Genomic DNA, 21,123 nt, shown 5'->3' with positions numbered 1-21,123 from the left:
AAAAAATGCTGGTAGATTTTTATCAGGATTGCATTGAATTCGTATATCAATTTGAGTAGAATTGATATCTTAATGGTGTGTAGTCTTCCAATCCATAAGCATGAAATGTTCTTCCAGTAATTTCAGGCTTTTTTGATTTCTTATAGCATGGAGTTGCAGTTTTCTGAATATAAGAGCTTTACATAACTAGTTAAGTTTATTCCTGACTATTTGTGTTTAATCTGCCATATTTCATTTTCACCACTCTTTTGACATGTTTAGTTGCCTTTATTGATAAAACTTTCATTTCTAGACACTCTTCCAGGACTTTCTCTCCTGTCTTTTCTTTTCAGACTCTAGCATACCCTTTAGTACTTCCTGAAACTCTGGTCTCTTGGTTAGAAATTCTCTCAGTTTCTGTTTATCTGTGAATATTCTAAACTCGTCCTCATTTTTGAGAGAAAATCTTGCCCAATTTAAGATTCTTGTATCTTAAACATATCGTGCCACTGTCTTCTTGCCTCTATGGTTTCTGGTGAGAAATCAGCACTTAATCTTATTGGGTATTCTTTATACACTATGCATTGCTTTTCTCTTGCTGCTCTCAGAATTCTCTCTTTGGCATTTGACATTCTGATTAGTTATGTGTCTCAGACTTGGTCTCTTTGGATTTTTTTGGATGGGAGTATGTTGTGTTTCTTGGACATGGGTATCTATGTCCTTCAATAGGGTTGGGAAATTTTCTACCATTATTTCTTCAAACATTCCTTCTGCCCCTTTTCCCTTCTCTTCTCCTTCGGGGACACCCATGGCATGTATGTTTGCATGTCTTTTGCTGCCATTTACTTCCCTAATACCTTGTTCATTTTTTTCCATTCTTTTCTTAATCTGCTCTTTTGTATGTTCACTTTCAGAGGCTATTTCTTCAAGCTCACCAATCCTTTCTTCTGCCTCCTCAAATCTGCTATTATATGATTCCAATGTGTTTTAAATTTCATTTATTGCACCATTCATTCCCATAAGATCTGCTATTTTTCTATTTTTGCTTTCAAATTCTTCTTTGTGCTCATCCAATGTCTTCTTAATATCCTTAATCTCTTTAGCCATCTCATTGAATTTATTAAGGAGATTTGTTTGAACATCTGTGATTAGTTGTCTCAACTCCTTATGTCCTGCTTCTTTGTATGGCTGGTAATTTTTTGTTGGCGTCTTGGCATCTAGCTCGCTAGGGTATTTATTCTGGGTGCAGATTTTCTTTTTAGTTTAGGGCTTCCTGCTCTTTCTCCCTTGCTGATTGTGCAGTAGGAGCCAAGGATAGAGATGGTACTATAAGCTGTGGAGGCTCAAGCTGCCCCCCTTGCCCCAGGGACCAATGAAACTTCTCTGAACTTTCTCCTTTGCCAGGGGTAGGGACAGAGTCACAGCTCTGTGGAATAATCCAAGTCATGCAGGCCTACACTGTAGTTGCCCAGAGAGACTGATGAAACTTCACAGCCCTTTCTTCCCTGCTTGGGGCAGGGATGGAGCTGCAGGTGTGGGCAGCAACTGTGCAGTGTGGGTTCAAGATGATCACAGTTGCCCTAGTAGACTTCTGATTATTCAGTCTGTGCTACCAAAAGTACCTGCAGTAGCCTGGATAGGCTGGTGCAGGGCCCTCTAGCCTCCTCCATGCCAGAGGTGGGGCTGAAGCCTAGTCTAGGGCTGCAGACAGATCCAGGTGAAAGAAACCAGTCCCTATAGTCACTGATTTTCTGTCAGCCTGGCTTCCCCTTATGCTGGGGATGGAGTCAAAATGGCAGCTACTGGCCTCTTTCCAACCTGGACAGGTTTATACTTTAGCTGTTCTCAGGGTTATACTTTAGCCAGCCAAGTCTACTAATCAATAGCTGAAATCAGTGGCTAACCACCTCCTCCCCCATTTTAGGGAAATGGAGCTTCCAATTCCAGCCACAGAATAGCTCCTGGGGCAGCTTGTGCTGCCAAAGTAGGATAATCACAGGCCTCCACAGCTTGGCTGGTCATTTCCCAGGGAGGCTGGCACAGGTCCCCCTAGCTTCCTCCCTCCCAGGGGTGGGGCTGGGGCCCAGGCTAGAGCTGCAATCTGATCTGAATGGAAAGAAGCCAGTCCCCACCAGCACTATGATTTTCAGTCCACCCCACTCCCCTCGTGCCAGATGCAGAGTTAAGATGGCAGCTACTGGACAACTACCCCTCCCCCCAACCTGGACAGGTTCAAACCCTAGCTGCTCCCAGTAGCACATCCCAGCCCGCCAAACCTGTGCATCAGCAGCCAAAGCCAGCATCCAACCGTCCCCTCCTCTTCAGTTTTTGGGAAGTGGAGGTTTCAATTCCAGAGATGGAATAGTTCCTGAGGCAGCTTGTGCCTCCAGGGCTTGGAGTACTCTACTTACGAGTCTTCTCTGCAGATGGGCATCTCCTCCTTCCATTCCTTCAAGGATGTGGCAGGATGCTCTTCTGGTCTCCTGGAGCCCCCAGACAGGTGCTTCAGCTAGCTCCAGAGAACTCTGGGTGTTTACTAACTGTCCTGTAGCAGGAGCTGACTTTAGGAGTTCCTTACTCTGCCCCCATCTTGCTGGTTGTTCCCCATTCATTGTCTTTTTATTTCATTTGTTTTATTTTTCAATTCTGAGATTTCCATTCTGCTATTTATTTGCTGAGACTTTCTGTATTTTCACTTATTTCAAACATGTTCATAATTTCTCAATGGAACATTTTATGATAGATGCTTTGTCAAACTAATATTGCTATTATCTCGATTTTGGCATTACTGTCTTTTTCATTCACTTTCTTCTAGGTTCTTGGTATGATGAGTGACTTCCAATGGATTCTTGGACATTTTCATAGGATATTATTTACACATTCTGTTTTGACTGGCTTTCTTTGACCTTACCCCTGCAGGGGAGAGAGGCAGGAGCACTGCCTCATTACTGTCAGGTGAAAGGAGAAGTCCAGGTTTCCCACTCAGCCTCTGTGGAAACCCAACCTGACATTGGAGCTTCTCATTACTGCTGGACAGAGATGGGAGTTCTGGCTTCACATGTTGTCTATTTACCAGCTTGTGGGGATGGGGTCCCAGCTCTTTACTCAGTCAACCCTGGCCAAAAGGTTGGGGTGCCTGGCAAGGATGTAAGTCTGGGCTCCCCACTTGACCTTTTCTGTCATGGGAGGGGTTGGGACTATAGTTTAAAAAAAAAATTAAACCAGGTTTTTATTAACTCATTTTTTCAAGTCTTTAAGAGGTAACTCTTAGGTATAAAACTGATTAGTGTTAATGAGGGTCAACAGAATGATCACATCAGGCTCTTTCTAGGCTTCATAATCTTACAATATTAGGGGAGAAATAACCCCTCTAGGCTAAATGCCATGTGAATGGTATAGAAGATAAAGACCCTGCATTCAAAGCCTGATGAGCAATTTAACATAGGCAGGGACCTCTTGGGGAGATGGCCTGAGATCTTCTCACCACCTGTGGACATATTTAGGGGAGTGAACTGGTTCACCTCCATTCAATTAAGAATAGCGTGTGTGGATGCTGATCCAAGGGGAGTAGGGACAATAGAGCAGTTATTGTCTGAAAGCTTTTTGTCTTGCTGGCTATCCTTTCTTGGGCAGAGAGAGTAAGCTTTTGTTGGTGCTTGTATTCTGTCTGTGCACTTTGGCAATTCAGGGCTGCTAGATTCTTCAGCTCTAATTCTCTCCAGCTTTCAGAATCTTCTGTTTGCTTTATATATAATGTTGAAGGTTTTTAGCTGTACTCTGTAGGAGAACTAAGAAAAAGCGCATCTATTCCATCTTCCCAGAAGTGGAACTGCAATTTTTTTAGGAACTTAGGCATTATATTCAGCATCTTGCCAACTCTTAATAAATCTGATATTTGATCTACAGATTTTATTTTCTACATAGTCATATCACCTATGATTAATCATGATTTGTTTCTTCTTTCCAAGTCCTTGCCTTTAAACACTTTTTAAAAATTTTAAATTAATGCCCATAAAAAGTAACATTTTGGTTTTTGGTGTAGAGTTCTATGACTTTTCATGCCTGTGGATATTCATGTGGCCTCCAGCACACTCAGGATCCACAACAATGCTTTCACCCTCAAAGTTGCCTTTTACTCCCTTTATTTGTTGTTGTTTCACCCCCTTCCCACCCTCTGTGCCTCTATAGGTCTGCCTTTTCCAGAAAGTCTTATAAAATGAATCATATACTATGTAATTGTTTGAGGTTATTTTTCTCCTTCAGTCTGTTAAAATGGTGAATTATTTTACTTTTCATTCCAATCTTACAAAATTCTTTGTATCCCTGGATCCAGTTGACCTAAGACTTTATTTACGATTTTTATGTCCATGAGTGGGATTGCCCTGTCATTTCCTTCCTTGTACTTGTTCCAAGGTTATGCTAACCTCATACTGATATCAACATTTCTTTGTCCATTGGTATTACTGTTACCAACTTCCTTTCCTTGCCAGGTATCTAGATTTGCTAGCCTTATAAAATGTGGGGTATATTCCCTCATTATCTATAGTCTGGACTACTTTGTTTATGTTTGGAATTATTTATTTCTTGAATGATTTATAGAACTTGCTGTTAAAACCATCTGGTACCAGTGTTTCCCTTGTGGGAAGATTAAAAACTAATGTTTCTTTAAGTTTTATAGGCCTATGCTCGTTTCCTGCTTTTTTCTTGAGTCAGTTAAAATTTTTTTTTGAGTCACTTTTGATAAGGTTTATTTTTCTGAGAATTTTCTCATCTCATTAAATTGTTCAAATTTATTCCATAAAGTTGTTTATAACCCACTCTTATCATCTTTTGAATCTTTACTGCAACTACGTATAATTACATCTCTCCTTTTATCCCTCTCATCATTTTTGTTTTCTTTCTTCCTTGATAAATCTTTTCAAATTTTCAATATTTAAAATACACACAGGCCAACTTATAACGTTTTCATCCTCTGTTATGTATTTATTTTTATTTCATTAATTTTCTTCTTATATTTGTTATTTCCTTCTTTCTCTTTTTTGATGATTAGCTCCTTCATTTTCAACCTTCCTTTTTTCAATATAAGCATTTAAGATGATAACTCCTACTATAAGTGTTGCTTTATCTTTAGCTGCATCCTGTAAGCTTTGCTATTGTAGATTTTCATTTTAGTTCCAAATGCTTTTTAATTTCCATTATGGTTTCTTCTTTGATCCATGAGTTACGTAAAAATGAATTTCTTTTTTTTTTTTTATAGATTTATTTTTTATTTATTTCTCTCCCCCCCCACCCCCGTCCTCCCCCTGCCCCCAGTGTCTGCTCTCTGTGTCCATTCGCTGTGGGTTCTTCTGTGTCTGCCTGCATTCTTGTTAGGCGGCACCGGGAATCTGTGTCTCTTTTTGTTGCATCATCTTGCTGCGTCAGCTCTGTGTGTGTGCAGCGCCACTCCTGGGTAGGCTGCGTTTTTCACACGGGGTGGCTCTTCTTGTGGGTGCACTCCTTGAGCTTGGGGCACCCCACTTTGGGGCACCCTTGCATGGCACAGCTCTCCTTGTGTGTGGCAGCACTGTGCATGGGCCAGCTCACAACACGGGCCAGGAGAGCCTGGTATTGAACCCTGGACCTCCTATATGGTAGGTGGTTGCTCTACCAGTTGAGCCACATCTGCTTCCCTAGAAATGTATTTTTAAATTTTCAAACATGTTTTTCCCCTCCCCTCAGTTATCTTTCTTTTCTAGCTTTTTATTTTGAAATAATTATTGATTCAAAGGAAGTTGCAAAGATAGTACAGAGCAAACCTGTGTACCCTTGACCCAGTTTCCCCCAATAGTTACATCTTAAATAACTCTAGTACAGTATTAGAACCAGAAATTAGACATTAATACAACGCATGTGCAGCTCTGCACCACTCCACCACCTGTGTAAACTTTGCAACCACCTCCTCAGTCAAGGCACAAAATTGCCCCATCTCCACAAGGGCCCCCTGGGCTACCCCTTTATAATCACCCCTATACGCTCACCCCACCATCCTCCATCCCTGGCAATCTGTTTCCTCTCTCCCAAGAAATTTTTTTTAATGCTTTCTAATAAACTGCAGTGTTGTCAGAAAATACGGTAGGTATCAGTCCAGTTCCTTGAAATGTTGAGACTTGTTTGATGATGCTCTATATGGTTATTTTGGGTAAATTGTTTGTGTTTGAAGAGAAATTGTAGTCTGCTAATGTTAATTTCATTTTTAAAATATTCGATATCCTAACTGATTTTTGTCTGCTTGATCTCCATATTTCTTTGGGGGTCGGTTAAAAATCTCATACTTGACTTTCCTCTTAGTTTTTTCAGCATTTCGAGGCTATGTTACGTTAGAAGGTACAAACAAGTTTAGAATTGTGATTTTGTCCTTGTTATCACTTCCTTGTAGTGACTTTCTTTATCTCTATAAATTCTTTGTACTTAAAATCTACTTTGTCTATTTATAAAATGACACCAGCTTTATTTTTATTAGTATTTGTCTAATGCATATGGTTATGTATTTACAAACACGTACATATCCATACAGTTTCTACTGTTGTTTTCAACATTATGTATTCACGTATATATATACATATATGTGATTTTTATTTTTTAATCTTTCTATATACTTATATATTAGATATATTTTAAGTAGTTTATAGTTGGATTAAAAAAATAAATCCAACCTGGCCATCTTTGCCCTTTATCTGTATCATTTAGGCTCTTTTAATTTATGCACACACATACGTATGTATAATGTTATTACCTTTTTTTTTAAAGATTTGTTTTTTATTTATTTCTCTCCCCCTCCACCCTTCCCACCCCCATCCCAGTTGTCTGCTCTCTGGTCCATTCGCTGTGTTTCTTCTGTATCCATTTCTATTCTTGTCAGTGGCACCGGGAACCTGTGTCTGTTTTTGTTGTGTCTTCTTGCTGCATCAGCTCTCCGTGTGTACAGTGCCACTCCTGGGCGGGCTGCACTTTTATTGCGCTGGGCGGTTCTCCTTACAGGGTGCACTCCTTACGCGTGGGGCTCCCCTACGCAGGGAACACCCCTGCATGGCACGGCACTCCTTGCACACATCAGCACTGCGCATGGGCCAGCTCCACATGGGTCAAGGAGGTCCGGGGTTTGAACCGCGGACCTCCCATGTGATAGGCAGGTGCTTTATCCATTGGGCCAAGTCCACTTCCATTATTAGCTTTTAAATGTTTCTATTTTTACTGTTGTTTTCCTTTGTCTTCTTATTATAGACTCTATTTTCCCATTCCCTTTCCCTTCCTCTATTAGCTCTGCATTTGTAACTCTATTTCTGTTATTTTATGGTCATTCCAGAAAATCTGACATGAATATTCAGGCTTTCAAAGTGTAAAATTTATAAGTTTGAACAAGGCAAAAACCACTGAACACTTTTACTCCAATACTACTCCTTCTAGGTTTATACCTATTTTTAGGTAATATAGGTCTATTTTTGTTTTTAAAACCGCAGGGTATTATTATTATTTCCTGCAGTCCATTTTTGTTTAGATTTATCCAATTATCTACTATTGCCTTGATCCCCATTCTTTGTATCATGGACCTTCAGTCTGGGATCAGTTCTCTTTCTCTTGAAAAACATTCTTTGTAATTTGACTTCGTGAGGGTGTTTTTGTGGCAAACTCTTAGGATTCTTTTTCCTGTCTATAAAGGCCTTTATTTTACCCATTCTTTAAAGGTATTTTAGTTGACTTACAATTCTATGTCGATGATTACTTTCTGTCACCACATTGAATTAATTGCTTCACTGCTGTTGGGCTTATACAATTGCTCTTGAGAAGTGACCTTGAAGATTAACTGCTGACCTTGTAATGTGCTCTGACTTCCCTCTGTCTGCTTTACACGATCTTCTCTGAGTTTCGGTGTACTGCAGATTCACTAGGAACTGCCTAGTTTTGGATGTCTTTGTATTTATCTTATTTGGGATTTTTTTGGGTTTCATGAATCTGTGGATTGAAGTCTTTCATTAGGACAGAAAAATTCTCAGACATTAACACATGAAGTATGCCTCTTCCTCATTATTTCTATACCTTCTTTTTGGAACTCCGAATAGATGCTAGGCTTTCTAGTGTGATCTTCCATATTTTTCCATCAGCATTTTCTGCTCCTATTTGGTTATTTTTTCGGATTGATACTCTAATTCTCTCATTCTTTCTTCAGTGCCATCTAATCCACCATTCAATCCATTTATTGGATTTAAATGTTGTAATTTTAATTTTTAGAGAAGCTTTAGATTACAGAAATGTTACATCAAAAATATAGGGGACTCCCATATATCTCTCCTCTTCCCCCTCCTATACTTCCCCTGTTAACGACATCTTTCATTAGTGTGGTACTTTTGTTACCAATGATGAACACATATTGAAGTATTGCTACTAACCGTAGTCTATAGTGTGCATTATGGTTTACACTTTACTCTGCACAGTTTTATAGATTTTGACAAAATGTATAATGGCCTGTACCCATCATTGCAATGTCATGCAGGATAATTCCAATGTCCCCAAAATGCCCCATGTTATACCTATTCTTCCCTCTCCCTCCCCTTAGAACCTTTGGTGGCCACTGCCTTATATCAATGTAACAAGTGCTTCTACTTATATATTTTATTTATTTTATTTTATTTTTTTATTTCTCTTCCCCTCCCTGCTCCCCATCCCCCCCAATTGTCTGCTCTCTGTGTCCATTCGCTGTGTTCTTCTGCGTCTGCTTGTATTCTTGTCAGTTGCACCAGGAATCCGTGTCTCTTTTTGTTGCGTCATCTTGTTGCATCAGCTTTCTGTGTGTGTGGCACCACTCCTGGCCAGGCTGAACTTTCTTTCATACTGGGCAGCTCTCCTTACAGGGTACCCTCCTTGCACATGGGGCTCCCTTACACAGGGGACACCCCTGTGTGGCATGGCACTCCTTGTCCGCATCAACACTGTGCATGGGCCAGCTCCACACGGGTCAAGGAGGCCCGGGATTTGAACCACAGACCTCCCACATGGTAGGTGGATGCTCTATCCATTGAGCCAAATCCACTTCCCTGTATATTATTATTGCTAGAATAATAATGTCTACTTAAGTCCATAGTTGCATTCCCCCTTATGTTTGTTTATTCCTCAATCTTGAGGATTTGGAGATGGAGGTGTCCACTGTGTTTCTGATTTGAGAGAGGGATTAGATCCAATGGGGCAAATGGAACTGTCTTGCTTGCAGTTGTAGATACTCTCTGTTTCTTTTGGAATGGGCATTGTCCATCATTATCCTTTGTTAGCTGTCCTGGGTGAATCCAATGAACTGGAGAGTAGGTATTGCAACTCTTCTGAGATTCAGGGCTCAACTGACACATGAACAGCCAGAAGATTTAAGTCTGTGGGACATATATTTAATGAGTATAGTGCTAATTATAGGTTTAAATAAAAGAGTAGAAGAGCCATGGGTAGGGGAATTATAAATGAGTCTAACTCTGTTACATTGGGGAGCACATATTCCAAAGTAGGGCCCACTGACAGGGTGCTGCCTTCCTGAGTTTGACTGCCCTGCCTCTAGTGTCTAGGTATCTCTAGCCCTCAGGAGCCCTGCTGTTTGGGGCACTGTTTACCTTTAATACTTTTATTTTGTAATTTCTTGGTTCTTCTCAAGTCTGCTTAGAAATTTTCAGTCTCTCCTCAAATCTTCAATCCTTTCTTTTATTTTTTCAAGTGTTAAATATATTTATTTTATGTTCTATGCCTGTTCATTCTACTATTTGAAGTCTGCAGGTTGATTTTGGTGTATTCTGCTTCTTCTGATTCTCTGTCCTGTTACCTCATTTCAACGTATGTTTTATATAGTTTTTTTTTTTTTTTTTTCCCTCTGAGAGCTCGTATGTCCTGTCATTTTATCTGTGGGAATTTTTGTGACCTAAGTTAAAGTTAGTCCTGCCAAGTTCAATTTTAATTTGCTTCTGCCAGATATTTGGGGTACCACCAGCGTGGAACCACTTTAACCTAAATTTTGGCCAGGGGTTTTTCAAAACATTCCTGTGGTGTGAATGAGGATTGCAAACCCCTTTGAGGGCCACCTGGTAGTTATTAATTCTCAGGGGAGAGCTTCCCTTTTTCTATTCTAAGCCATTTCCAGGATGACATTTTCCCGCAGTTCCTGGAGGGTGGGGTTGATTTATTTCCACCTGACAGTTAAAATGAAGATATCATCCTTACGGCCCTCTCGTTATCCAAGAGGAGTGCCCTATTAACCCTCCGTCTTAGGAAAGAACTGGGGCTTTCCTTCTTTCCCTATGTGCCACCAGACACAAACAATGATGGTCAACTTTGCACGGTTCACAAATGACCTCGAGGCAGCGGTCAGCTTCTGGGCTCTACTTACCTCTTGGGAAAGCTATAGTACAGGTCTTACTTTATTGGTTAACCTCCAAGTATTCTTCACTCAGTTGCTATTTCATTATTCCATTTACCTCCCACCCAACACTTGTACTTGGTTTTAGCAGAAGGATCAAAGTAACCAGTCCACCATCCTTCCACAAGCTGAAGTTTCCTGTTCTAACATTTTCAGTCATTTCCCTGTGATGGAATTTTACTCCCTCTGTATTTTCCTGTTACAAACTACGTCATGATGAACATCTCTGTACATACATTTCGTGTATTTTGTCCAATTATTTCCTAGAATAAGCTTCTAGAACTATAATTGCTCGAAGAGAAAGCACATCACATGTTTGAATGCATGCTGTCAATTTGCCCACTGCAATTGTTAAATAAATTTACCTTCTCACCAGCAGTGCAAGGGAATTCCTGCTTTCTACATCTTCACCAACACTGCATACTGCTAGGCTTTTCTCTCTTATTAACACCCCATCCAATTTTTTCCTCCACATTTTTAAAACATGTTTTAATTACTAGTGGGATTGTACATATTTTGGGAGTTGATACAATTTGTCTTCTTTAGTGAATCAGCTCTTCATGTCTTTGTCTAATATGCCAAAAATTGCTGGGAAAAAAATGTGGGTTGCAGCAACCCAAGTATCTTTAGACTTCTGCACTTCAAACTAGCCCCTTCTATGATTACGAAGTCCTTTCATTTGTAACTTACTCTCTGATAGTCTCTCCTTCAACCCCAGCTTCTTTGGCTGCTCTTACTCAGAGCAGATAATTTTGTTCTACTTTATTGAGAAGCTAAAGATCCTTCATATAAGTTATCCCACACGTTCGCCTCAGGCTAGTTCACCTCACACTTGCTGCACCAGATCCTACGATTCACTCTGGTGGTTGAAAGATGAAAAGTCATATTCTTTGCCCTCTAGGAAGTTTGAGCTTAGTAGGAGAAGCAGGCATTAAATCAATAATCTCAGTGTAATGTGGTTGGAATAAAGGTAGGATTAAATGCAGATGTATAATGAGAGAAGAGACCACGTAAGGACAATTTAGCCCAATCTGAGGACATGAAGAAAGCTCCCTGAAAGAGATGGCCTTGACCTGAACAGGAAATGAGAAGAAGAGCTGATCAGGTAAATAAGGTGGAAAGAGCATTCCTGGCCAAGGAAACAGAAAAGCAAGATGGGGGAGTGGAGCCACGTGATCGTACCTCAAGTGTAAAAGAAAAGCAGGGGGTGGGCAAGTCTGGAGAGGTAGATCGGGCCGGGTCTTAGGAGGTCCTGCCTGCAAATACAGGTTACCCGTGTTTTAGGTGATGGGGAATCATTTAAGGAATATAAGCAGGGCAGATTGTCAAGTGTGTGATTTAGAGATGTCCCTCCAGCAGATAAATAAAGGGTAGGTTTTAAACAGGAACAAAACCAAGGGTAGGGCTATCAGTCAGGTGACTGTTGCATGGTCAAGATAATGAGTCATCATGACGTGAAGAAGAAGGAGCAGAGGTGAGACTGGCACTACTTGATGACTGATTGGCGTCCTAGGGTTCTTGCTTGGGAGACTGAGGGTGGTGTTTCTGTTAGCTGAGATATCAGCCACAAGAGGAGGTGCAGGTTAGATGGTGGTGAGGAAAAAATGCTCGTGTCTGGTTTTGGACACGTTGTGTTTAAAGTGGCTATGGGAAATTCAAGTGGAGCTCTCACAAAGTTATGTTGGATCTTCATAGATGAAACTTAGAGGAGAGGTCACAGAGAGAGGAAGTAGAAGAGTAATGAAGGGCTGGCTTTATCAGGTATTTAGAAAACTACCAACAACCATCTCAATGCCCTTTTCCTTTAAAGTCCTTTGTGGGTCTGAATGACAGAGTCCATGGATTGCTCAGAGGGCATCTATTTTACCTGTAAACATCACTACAAGGTAGAGACACTCAAATAGATTCTTGAAGAGTGAAGGGGAGCAGGGATAAGTAACTATGCAGACAGGACAGGACAAACATGGGTCCATGGTAGCAAGTGTGGCTAATTGGGTGCAGGGGAGCCTTGGGTCATTAGAAGATGAGGTGGCAGAAACTGGGTGACGGCAGATGAGAAAGGACATAAATGAAATGCCAGGGAGTGTGGATCCATCAGAAATTTAATCAAGAATTTGCATAAGTAACATTTGCTTTTTTTTCTTCCCAAATCATGCTGGCAGTAGGGTGCAGAAGGATTTAAAGGAGAAAAATTTGAAGGCAGAGAGATTAGGACTGAAAGAATGAATAAAAGAATGAATAAATAATAAATATTCTTTTCAATGGCTTTGTTTAGATATAATTTACACATCATAAAATTCACCCATTTAACGTGTACTAGTCAATGGTTTTTAATATATTTACAGAGTTGTGCTACAATCTCTACAATAGAATGTCAGAACATTTTCATAACTCCAAAAAGAAACCTCCTACTTTTTAGCAGTCACTGCCCACATTCCCACACTCTACTTCAGCTCTCAGCATCCATTAATCTACCTTCTATCTCTGTAGATTTGCCTATTTTAGACATTTCACAAAAATGGTATTGTAAAATATGTGGTTTCTTGTGACTGGTTTCTTTCACTTAGCAAAACATTTTCAAGCATTGCCCATGTTGTAGCATGTTTCTGTATTACTTTCTTTTTATTGCTGAGTAATATTCCATTATATGGATAACCACATTTAACTTATCCATTCCTACGATGGTAGGCCCTAGGTTTTTCTATATTTTTGGCTATGAATTATGCTCCTATAAATATTCATGTATGAGAACCTGTGTGGATGTATATTTTCATTTCTCTTGGGAATATACCCAGAACTTGAATTGCTGGATCATACGATAACTCTATAACTTTTTGAGGAACTGCCAAAATGTTTTCCAAAGTGGCTGCTCCATTTATATTCACAGCAGCAGTGTATGAGGGTTCAGATCCCTCTGCATCCTCACCCTCCTAGTGAATGAGCAGTGGGTGTGACCGTAGCCATCCCAGCAGGCATGAAGTGCTATCTCATAGTGGTGTTGATTGCATTTGCTTGATGACCAATGATATCGAGCACTAATGTGCTTATTGGCTTTTTGTGTGTCTTTGGAGAAATGTCTATTCAGATCTTTTGTCCTTTTGTTATTGAGTTGTTAGTGTTCTTTATATATTCTAGATATAAGTCCCTTATAACATATATGACATTAACATTTTCTCCCATTCTGTGGATTGTTTTTGCATTTCTTGATGGTATTTTTTGGTTGTTTTTTTTAAAGATTTATTTTTTATTTATTTTTCTCCCCTTCCCCTCACCCCCCGTTGTCTGTTCTCTGTGTCCATTTGCTGTGTGTTCTTCTGTGTCTGCTTGCATTCTTGTCAGTGGCACTAGGAATCTGTGCCTCTTTTTGTTGCATCATCTTTCTGCATCAGCTCTCCATGTATGCGGCACCATTCCTGGGCAGGCTGCGCTTTTTTCATGCTAGGCAGCTCTCCTTATGTGGTGCATTCCTTGCATGTGGGGCTCCCCTATGCAGGGGATACCCCTGTGTGACACAGCACTCCTTGCGCACATCAGCACTGCACATGGGCCAGCTTCACATGGGTCAGGTGGCCCTGGATTTGAACCCTGGACCTCCTATATGGTAGGTGCATGCTCTAGCAGTTGAACCAAATCTGCTTCCCACTGATGGAGTTTTTTGAAGCACAAAAGTTTTTCATTTTGATTAAGTCCAATTTTTCTATTTTTCATTTTGCTGTTTAGGCTTTCAGTGTCATATCTAAGAAGACTTTCCCTAACTGAAGGTCTTGAAGATTTATTCCTATGCATTTTCTTCTAAGAGTTTTATAGATTTAACGCTTAAGTGTAGGTCTGTGATTGATTTTGAGTTGATTTTTGGGTATGTTGTGAGGGAGGGGTCCGACTTTATTCTTTTGCAGGTGGATAGGCAGTTGTTCCAGCATTATTTGTTGAGGAACTATATTTTTTTGAAGTAGTCTTCCTACACTCTCTAAGACACTGTAATAGTCCAAGCTAAAACAAATGCATGAGCTAGAACACAGACATTGAGAATGGACACGTTCTGGAAATATGGGAAATAGTTAAGGTAGTATTTCAAGGGCTGATGGGGCATGAGTAGGAGTCAGGGGGGACTCCTGGGTTTCTGGTTTCCTCCTCTCCCTCCTCAGCAGCCACACGACTCCAGTGGGGCCTAGATGCTCATCCTCACGCTTTAACCTTCAAAGCCTATATCTGCACGATCAACCTAACCGCAGGAAACAAGCCCCAACCAGGTAGACGGTGAATTATATTTTGTGGTCCCCTTAGATTGGAGCAGCTTCAGTGCCTCAGTTCAGAGAAAAGGGAAAGGCTTATTTTGAAGATGAGTACAGTCCATGAACTCCAGAAGCTTCAAGTTTCTATCTGCAATGTCAGAAGTTTACACACAAGATGAGCTCCCATAAGAGAACAGTGGAGCCCTCTAACCCTTTCCGGTAGGATACAGAATCTGCCGCTCCAGTCTGGGTTCACTCCCTGGTTTGCAGCAGATCAAGGGATTTTCCATTTCTTGGGGTTGGCTGTTCATTCTTAGCAGCTAAATGGCTGATCCTCATCACTATGGAAAAAAATCCCTTAAAGAGCTGTCGGGACAGTTACCCCCATTCCTCTCTCAGTGGGACTGGTAAATGTAGAGACTACCACCCAGGTAATGATGGGGTACCACCCACAGAACTACCGTAAGGGGCCAAGGTGTCTGATGAGGACAAATGGAAATGTGTCTGGAAATGACTTTGCCAGTCTCTAACCTCAATGACAAATCCCAGCTTAGAGAGCAGCCCCACCCTGGGGGGGGAACAGAAGAGCTCTGTTCTGTGTCCTGGGAGCGAGGCTAACTGTGCAAATGTTAGTGGAGCACCCACAGAGACTCTTTTGATGAGAAATGCTCCACCCAGGACACACTGGCCTGAGAATGACCAGGCTCCCCTAGGAGCCAAGGCAAGGTATTTTGTCCTTGCAAATGATCTTCTGACATGCGATCATTTCAGAGAGGGCAGCAGCCCTGGAGCCCTGTAAGTATAGTCAACCGTTACAGTCAAAAGCGTAGAGCTGAAAGTGATTATGGAGGTTGTTTAGTTTACCCCATCAGCTTCCACTAAGAGGAAACTGAGCACAGACAATTGAGTGGCAAGCCCAGGGCCATGAGAGACTTATGCTGCTGCTCTTAGGACCCTCTGCAAAGAAACCAGTAAGCTCAGGAGTTTACTGATCAAAAAGAAGGAACAATACTTTGAAATGTATGGATGCATGCTGGACCACCCTCGCTAGTGCCTGGGAAATAGAAGTGCCACAGAACTTGTGCATTGCCTTTATTTCAGGAGCGTTTAGGAAACATAGTTTTTTACATGTCTGATAGAAAATTGCTATTTAGATCTCATCGTTGGTTCGTTTCTGTTCTTTCCTGTAGTAGCCATCCAGTGAGCCAGTTCACACCACCGTCTTGTCAGTGTGAAGCACGCCAAGGTCACACTGTTATCCACAGGCTTGACAGTAGCCTGGTTGGAGGCCACTTCTTGGAGCCTACAGCTGGAACAGACACTGGCTCCATGGCAAGGAGAAGGGACCAGCCCGCCCTCTACTTCCCCACCTTGCCGTATGTCTGGCACAGCTCCAGGTGGGGAGGTAGGAGAGCAGTGAGGGAGAGGCACCCACCCGGCAGGCCCCCTCTGACCTGCGCGTGGACGGTGAGGCTGCCTCCCCTGGATGCCTGTGCAGGAAGGGGCTGAGCCCCTGCGATGGAGGGAGCCCGAGGAGCCAACTGGTTGACCTGGTTGGTTCAACTTCTTTGGATAAGGCCTAGAGTCGGCCTTGAAGTCCTCCTTTGAACCTGGCATTAAAAAAAAAAAAGGCTCCACTCCACACAACTCTCCTCCCATCATTGGGCTTCAACTGATCTTTTTTGTTTTGTTTTCAGGAGGTACCAGGGATTGAACCTGGGACCTTCTACATGTGGAGGGTGCACTCAGCCCTGAGCTACAGCTTCGATTTTTAAATCATGTTTTGAACATGAGACTTTATAAAGAGGATTGAAAGAAAGAACTTTAACAGTAAATACTTTGTCTTAAGTCTACTTATGTGGCAATTGAAATAAACGTAAAATTCATCGTTTGTAAAAGCAATACATGCTCACTGTAGAAAATCTGGAAGATACAGAAAGTCATAAAAAGGAAAATAAGAACCACAGTCCCGTCACCCAAACACACTCTTGTGCTGGAAGTGCCTTGTCTACTGCTGCCTCCTCAGTACTTGGAAAAGTGCCTAGCACATAGTTGTTGCTTAATAAACAATTGTTGGATGAATAGAGTGTTACCATTTTGGTATAATTATTTTCAGTCTTTTTCCTTGCATATTTTACATGGTTGTAGCCAGTCTCCATTAATAACATAACAGCTTTATTTTTCACTTACCATGATAAAACAAGTATTTCCCCAGGTCACAAAAACTAGTTATAAACTTTATTTTAAAAGTTTGCTTAGTATGCCCTATTTTGTGTCTACCTCATTTGCTTATTTTCATATTATTAGGTATTTTAGAGGGGAATACACATTTCAAAGGAACTTTGCAAATAAGGCTTGAGCATGGACAACTGGATACACTGGCTCCTCTGTGTTCAGCGAACCCTACAGAGCTCCTGACCTCACATTCTATTCTTTACTGTCGTAGTCTCACGGGAGTTCATAAAGAGGTGGGAAGGATGCCAGAAGGAAGCCTTAAAATTAGAATCAGCACATGACCTCGGCAGACCATTGTAACTAAGAAAAAGCTTTCGGACATTGTAGTGGATGAAATAATTAACTCAAAGAACCAGTCATTATGCCGAGCTCTACAAGTTCAGAGTCTCTAGAAGTCAAGTGAACGAAACCACCTGTATACTAGCCCCGCTCGCTCCCTTTTTAAATTCCTTGGAGGAGCCCCTTACAGATACCTGTGTTAAGTTAATGTAGCGCCACCTGCTGCTGAAAGGGAAAACGAGTGCCCAGAAGACTCCGGAGTTGTTGGACTTTAAACTTGTGGAAGAAACGGAAGGGAATGGGTATGCAGTTTCCTGCAGGATCCCCTTGTGTTAGAACTTGATACAGTTTTGTTTTGTGTTTTTCCAAAGGGGTGAATGTACTTCTGGCTCCAGATGTCTATGCAGTACATTAACTCCCCCTTCTCTTAGAGATTTCTGTCAAAACCTGAAAGGAATATACAAATTGGGAGAAATCCATGTCAAAACAGGAACCCTAGAAAAGGGCCCACCGCACTGTGGAAGCTGTGGGAACCTTTCCATGATCTACCGCAGGTGACCCGGGACTGAGGGAGGGTCTCTTCACCTGCCGTTGGCCACACGGGACAGACGCCAGCAGAACTCTCAGTGCCCCCCCAGCTCATCGTGGCAGGGGCTGGAGAAGGGGTGGGCTGTTGTATATAGATGGTGAGGGTCAGAATTAGCCCCGACCTCAGCTCTGGGCTATGCGGCAGGTGCTGGAGTCCCCACCAGTTGGCCCCGGAGTTAATCAGGCACCGCCGAGCCTGGCTCCTAAGAAAAGCAGTTTTGTCAGCTAGGAAAGGGTGGCAGTGCCTCCAGCCAACTCCGCGCAGAACGCTGAATCCCTGCAGGCATTCGAGCCATCTCCAGTTTCCAGGGCAAATAACTGATACCCGCAGAGTCTCTACTCAGCCCACCTGTCGCTCAAGGGCGAGGACCAGAGAAAGACCTTCTCAAAGCTGCAAATACTCAGAGAGCATCGATCCACACTACTTTCCTGAAAGGAAACACACACACATACACACTGAAAAACACAGACTTGGGGATTATGGCAGTGAGTAGGGAAAACCATGTAATTCAAGAACGAAGTCGAGGTTGTTGTGGTTAATAATGAAATACAATAGGAAGTACAGTAGCAATGTACAGAACAAATTATGGGAAGAGAAGGTACTTAATGAGAAGTAAAGTAGTAATATTATCATCATCACTATGAGCCTCTACCCCTAAATGCTGGAGTTTTTAAAAACAAAAATGAGAGGGTGAGGAGAAGGGAGAAAATAAAGTCACCTTAGACTCTCACCTTACGTGAGGAACAGTCATGTATTTTGTTTCATTATTGACCCCGGTAGGGAAATACATCGAAGTGTGTTATTTAATATAGTTGATATACTTCCTATTGACACAATACAATGGAAGAATTTCCAAATTAATAATGTAAAAAAGGAGGAAGGAAAGTTTGATTAATATGGCAACTTAGAAAAAGAATAAAAGAACCATAAGCAAATTTAACTTGAAAAATCTGCACGCTAATAAAATACTGCTACTCTCAAGAATGCATGAATGGTTCACTATTAGGAAATCTATTTTTGTAATGTTCTTTATTTTAATTTCTCTTCCCCCCCCCCCCCCCGCCCCCCAGTTGTCTGCTCTCTGTGTCCATTCACTGTGTGTTCTTCTGTGACCGCTTCTATCCTTATCAGTGGCACCGGGAGTCTGTGTCTTTTTTTTGTTGCATCATCTTGCTGTGTCAGCTCTCCGAGTGTGCGGCACCATTCCTGGGCAGGCTGCACTTTCTTTTGTGCTGGGCGGCTCTCCTTGTGGGGTGCACTCCTTGCACGTGGGGCTCCTCTACGCGGGGGACACCCCTGTGTGGCAAGACACTCCTTGCGCACATCAGCACTGCGCATGGGCCAGCTCCACACGGGTCAAGGAGGCCCGGGGTTTGAACCGCGGACCTCCCATGTGGTGGGCGGACGCCCTACCCACTGGGCCAAGTCCGCTTCCCAATTTTCGTAATGTTCTTTTAACGAATATTTGTGAGTGCCTATTCAGTGCCAGAACATTGTAACTTACTTGACCATCCTCTCTAAAACATACCTTCCAGGTTACCCACTCATGCCCCTCCCTAGTCCTTCTTTTCATAGCACTTATTGGTCTCTGTAGTTATCTCTCACCTTTGTGTTTGCTTGTTTATTGTTGGTTTTCCTTCACCAATGCCATTTCTCTGAGAGCAGTGACCTTGTCTGTTTGTTCACTGCTGCATCTCCAATGCCTAGCAAAGAACCTGGCCATAGCAGTTGACATAACTGTGAGAGGTTCCCTCTCACTACGCTTGCAATAATTAACAAGCTCTGACTCAGTTTCCGTTAGTATGCACTGAAGAAAGACAAGCCCCCCTCTCTAAGCCTACGTGTCTGAAAGCATGGTACTTCCCCGAAGGTTGAACAAAGAAACCATGTGGAAATGGGAGTAGAATGAGCTAAAGACCTTCAACCCCTCCAGGTCAAAGAACCACCTGCTTCTCCAGCATTCCAAGAAAATCCAACTCCCCAACCCACCACCCTCTGGCCACCCAATTCTCACCTCTAGGGCTTCCTATTGGCCTCTGCATCTCACTCGGACCCTCGATCCCCTCCCAATGACTATCATTTCCCTGCCTAGGAATGTGCTGTATAAATTCAAATCCCCCCTTTCCAGGGGCAGGCTGAAGTTTGTTCTTCAGAACCCCTCCATTGAGAGAGCTTCTCAATAAATTTCCTGCCTGCAATCATGTCAGTCTCCATGTTGCAGTGAAAGCCACTTTTCTCAACCAAAACGATTCAAAATTTATTGCTTGAATTCACCATTTACACAATATTTATTCATTCAGATTTAAAAATTAAATGACTGGCTTCTGTCTGCCTGATTGTGGCAGCTAAGAGTGAACAGAAAAATAGAGAAGGTACAAAAGCATGGCCAAGGGGAGACAATTTTTGCAGCTCAGAAATAAACTTGTAAACAACAAAGAGCCCTTTTTCTCCACAAAAGGAACCTTAAAGTTTGAATTTATATGAGAAGTGTTTCAAAGTTACTTTCCATACATCTTGCCTTCTGGTTGATTCCATTTTAGAAAGTTTAAAGCTTTAGCTTTAAAAGGTTAAAAAAGACTTGGCTAAAAGTCTGTGATTCATCCAAAATGTTGAAAGATGAATGAATGAATGAAGGTATGAATGAATAAATGATATAATAATTTAGGGGGGAAGACAGACAATTCAACAAATTCTTTCATGGTCAATGTCAAAATCCCAGCTTCCTGAGTGTGTTTTTCTGTTCTTACTTCCTGAATAGAAGATGTTGAAATTGCTTTGCAGGAGACCTCCACAACTTCCTCTCGAGAAAAGCCTGGAAAACCAGAAGCACAAAGTCATAACTTCCTGCTCCCCAAAGCCTGCCACCAAAGGACACGCAGCAATTCAACCAGTAAGTGACTCACCGGGAGGCTCCCAGGAGTGGAGGTCACCTGTTTCTGACCATCAGGCCACATGTGTCTTGGGAGCTTTGGGGGCAGTTATCTCTTCTGGCCATTGGACTAAGCACCTGTGGTCTGTGTGCCTCTCAGAGGGTGCTCCTCATTACAGCGCACACGCTGCCATCTGCGGGGCCTCTGCATTTGCATGTAGAGCTTCCCTGTGGTTTAGTCAACTCCTCCTCTAAATGGATTCCAAGTGCCATGTTGGAAAGTGCTGGGCATGGAGGACAGGACACATGGGCTCTACTCCTGGCTCATCTTCCGAGATGCTCCTTGATCATGGGGAGGTCCTCCCTTCCCCTGGGCCCCTGCCACCTCATTTTTAATAGGACATAGGTTGAGTTGGAAGATCTCACTACGTTTAGTTGCTCCAAATAGAATAGTGTTAATACAAAATCATGAAAACTGAAGAGTACAGGAAAGCATGAAGAAATTAAAACCACA

General features: G+C 42.1%; 1 protein-coding gene across 1 annotated transcript in view; it reads left to right on the top strand.

Annotated features, from left to right (window-relative positions):
• The window catches only part of IL16 (interleukin 16), a 103,818-nt gene that overhangs the window by 39,973 nt on the left and 42,722 nt on the right, over positions 1-21,123 (top strand). Inside the window, exon 3 of the mRNA XM_004447702.5 lies at positions 20,522-20,630. Within this exon, the coding sequence (XP_004447759.2) occupies positions 20,522-20,630 (109 nt within the window). The remainder of the gene's footprint in view (positions 1-20,521; positions 20,631-21,123) is intronic.

This window comes from Dasypus novemcinctus, chromosome 3 (genome assembly GCF_030445035.2).
Source record: "Dasypus novemcinctus isolate mDasNov1 chromosome 3, mDasNov1.1.hap2, whole genome shotgun sequence".
NCBI classification, from domain to species: Eukaryota; Metazoa; Chordata; class Mammalia; order Cingulata; family Dasypodidae; genus Dasypus; species Dasypus novemcinctus.
The sequence above is the reverse complement of the archived record's forward strand: the minus strand, read 5'-3'. Positions and strand labels throughout refer to the sequence as shown.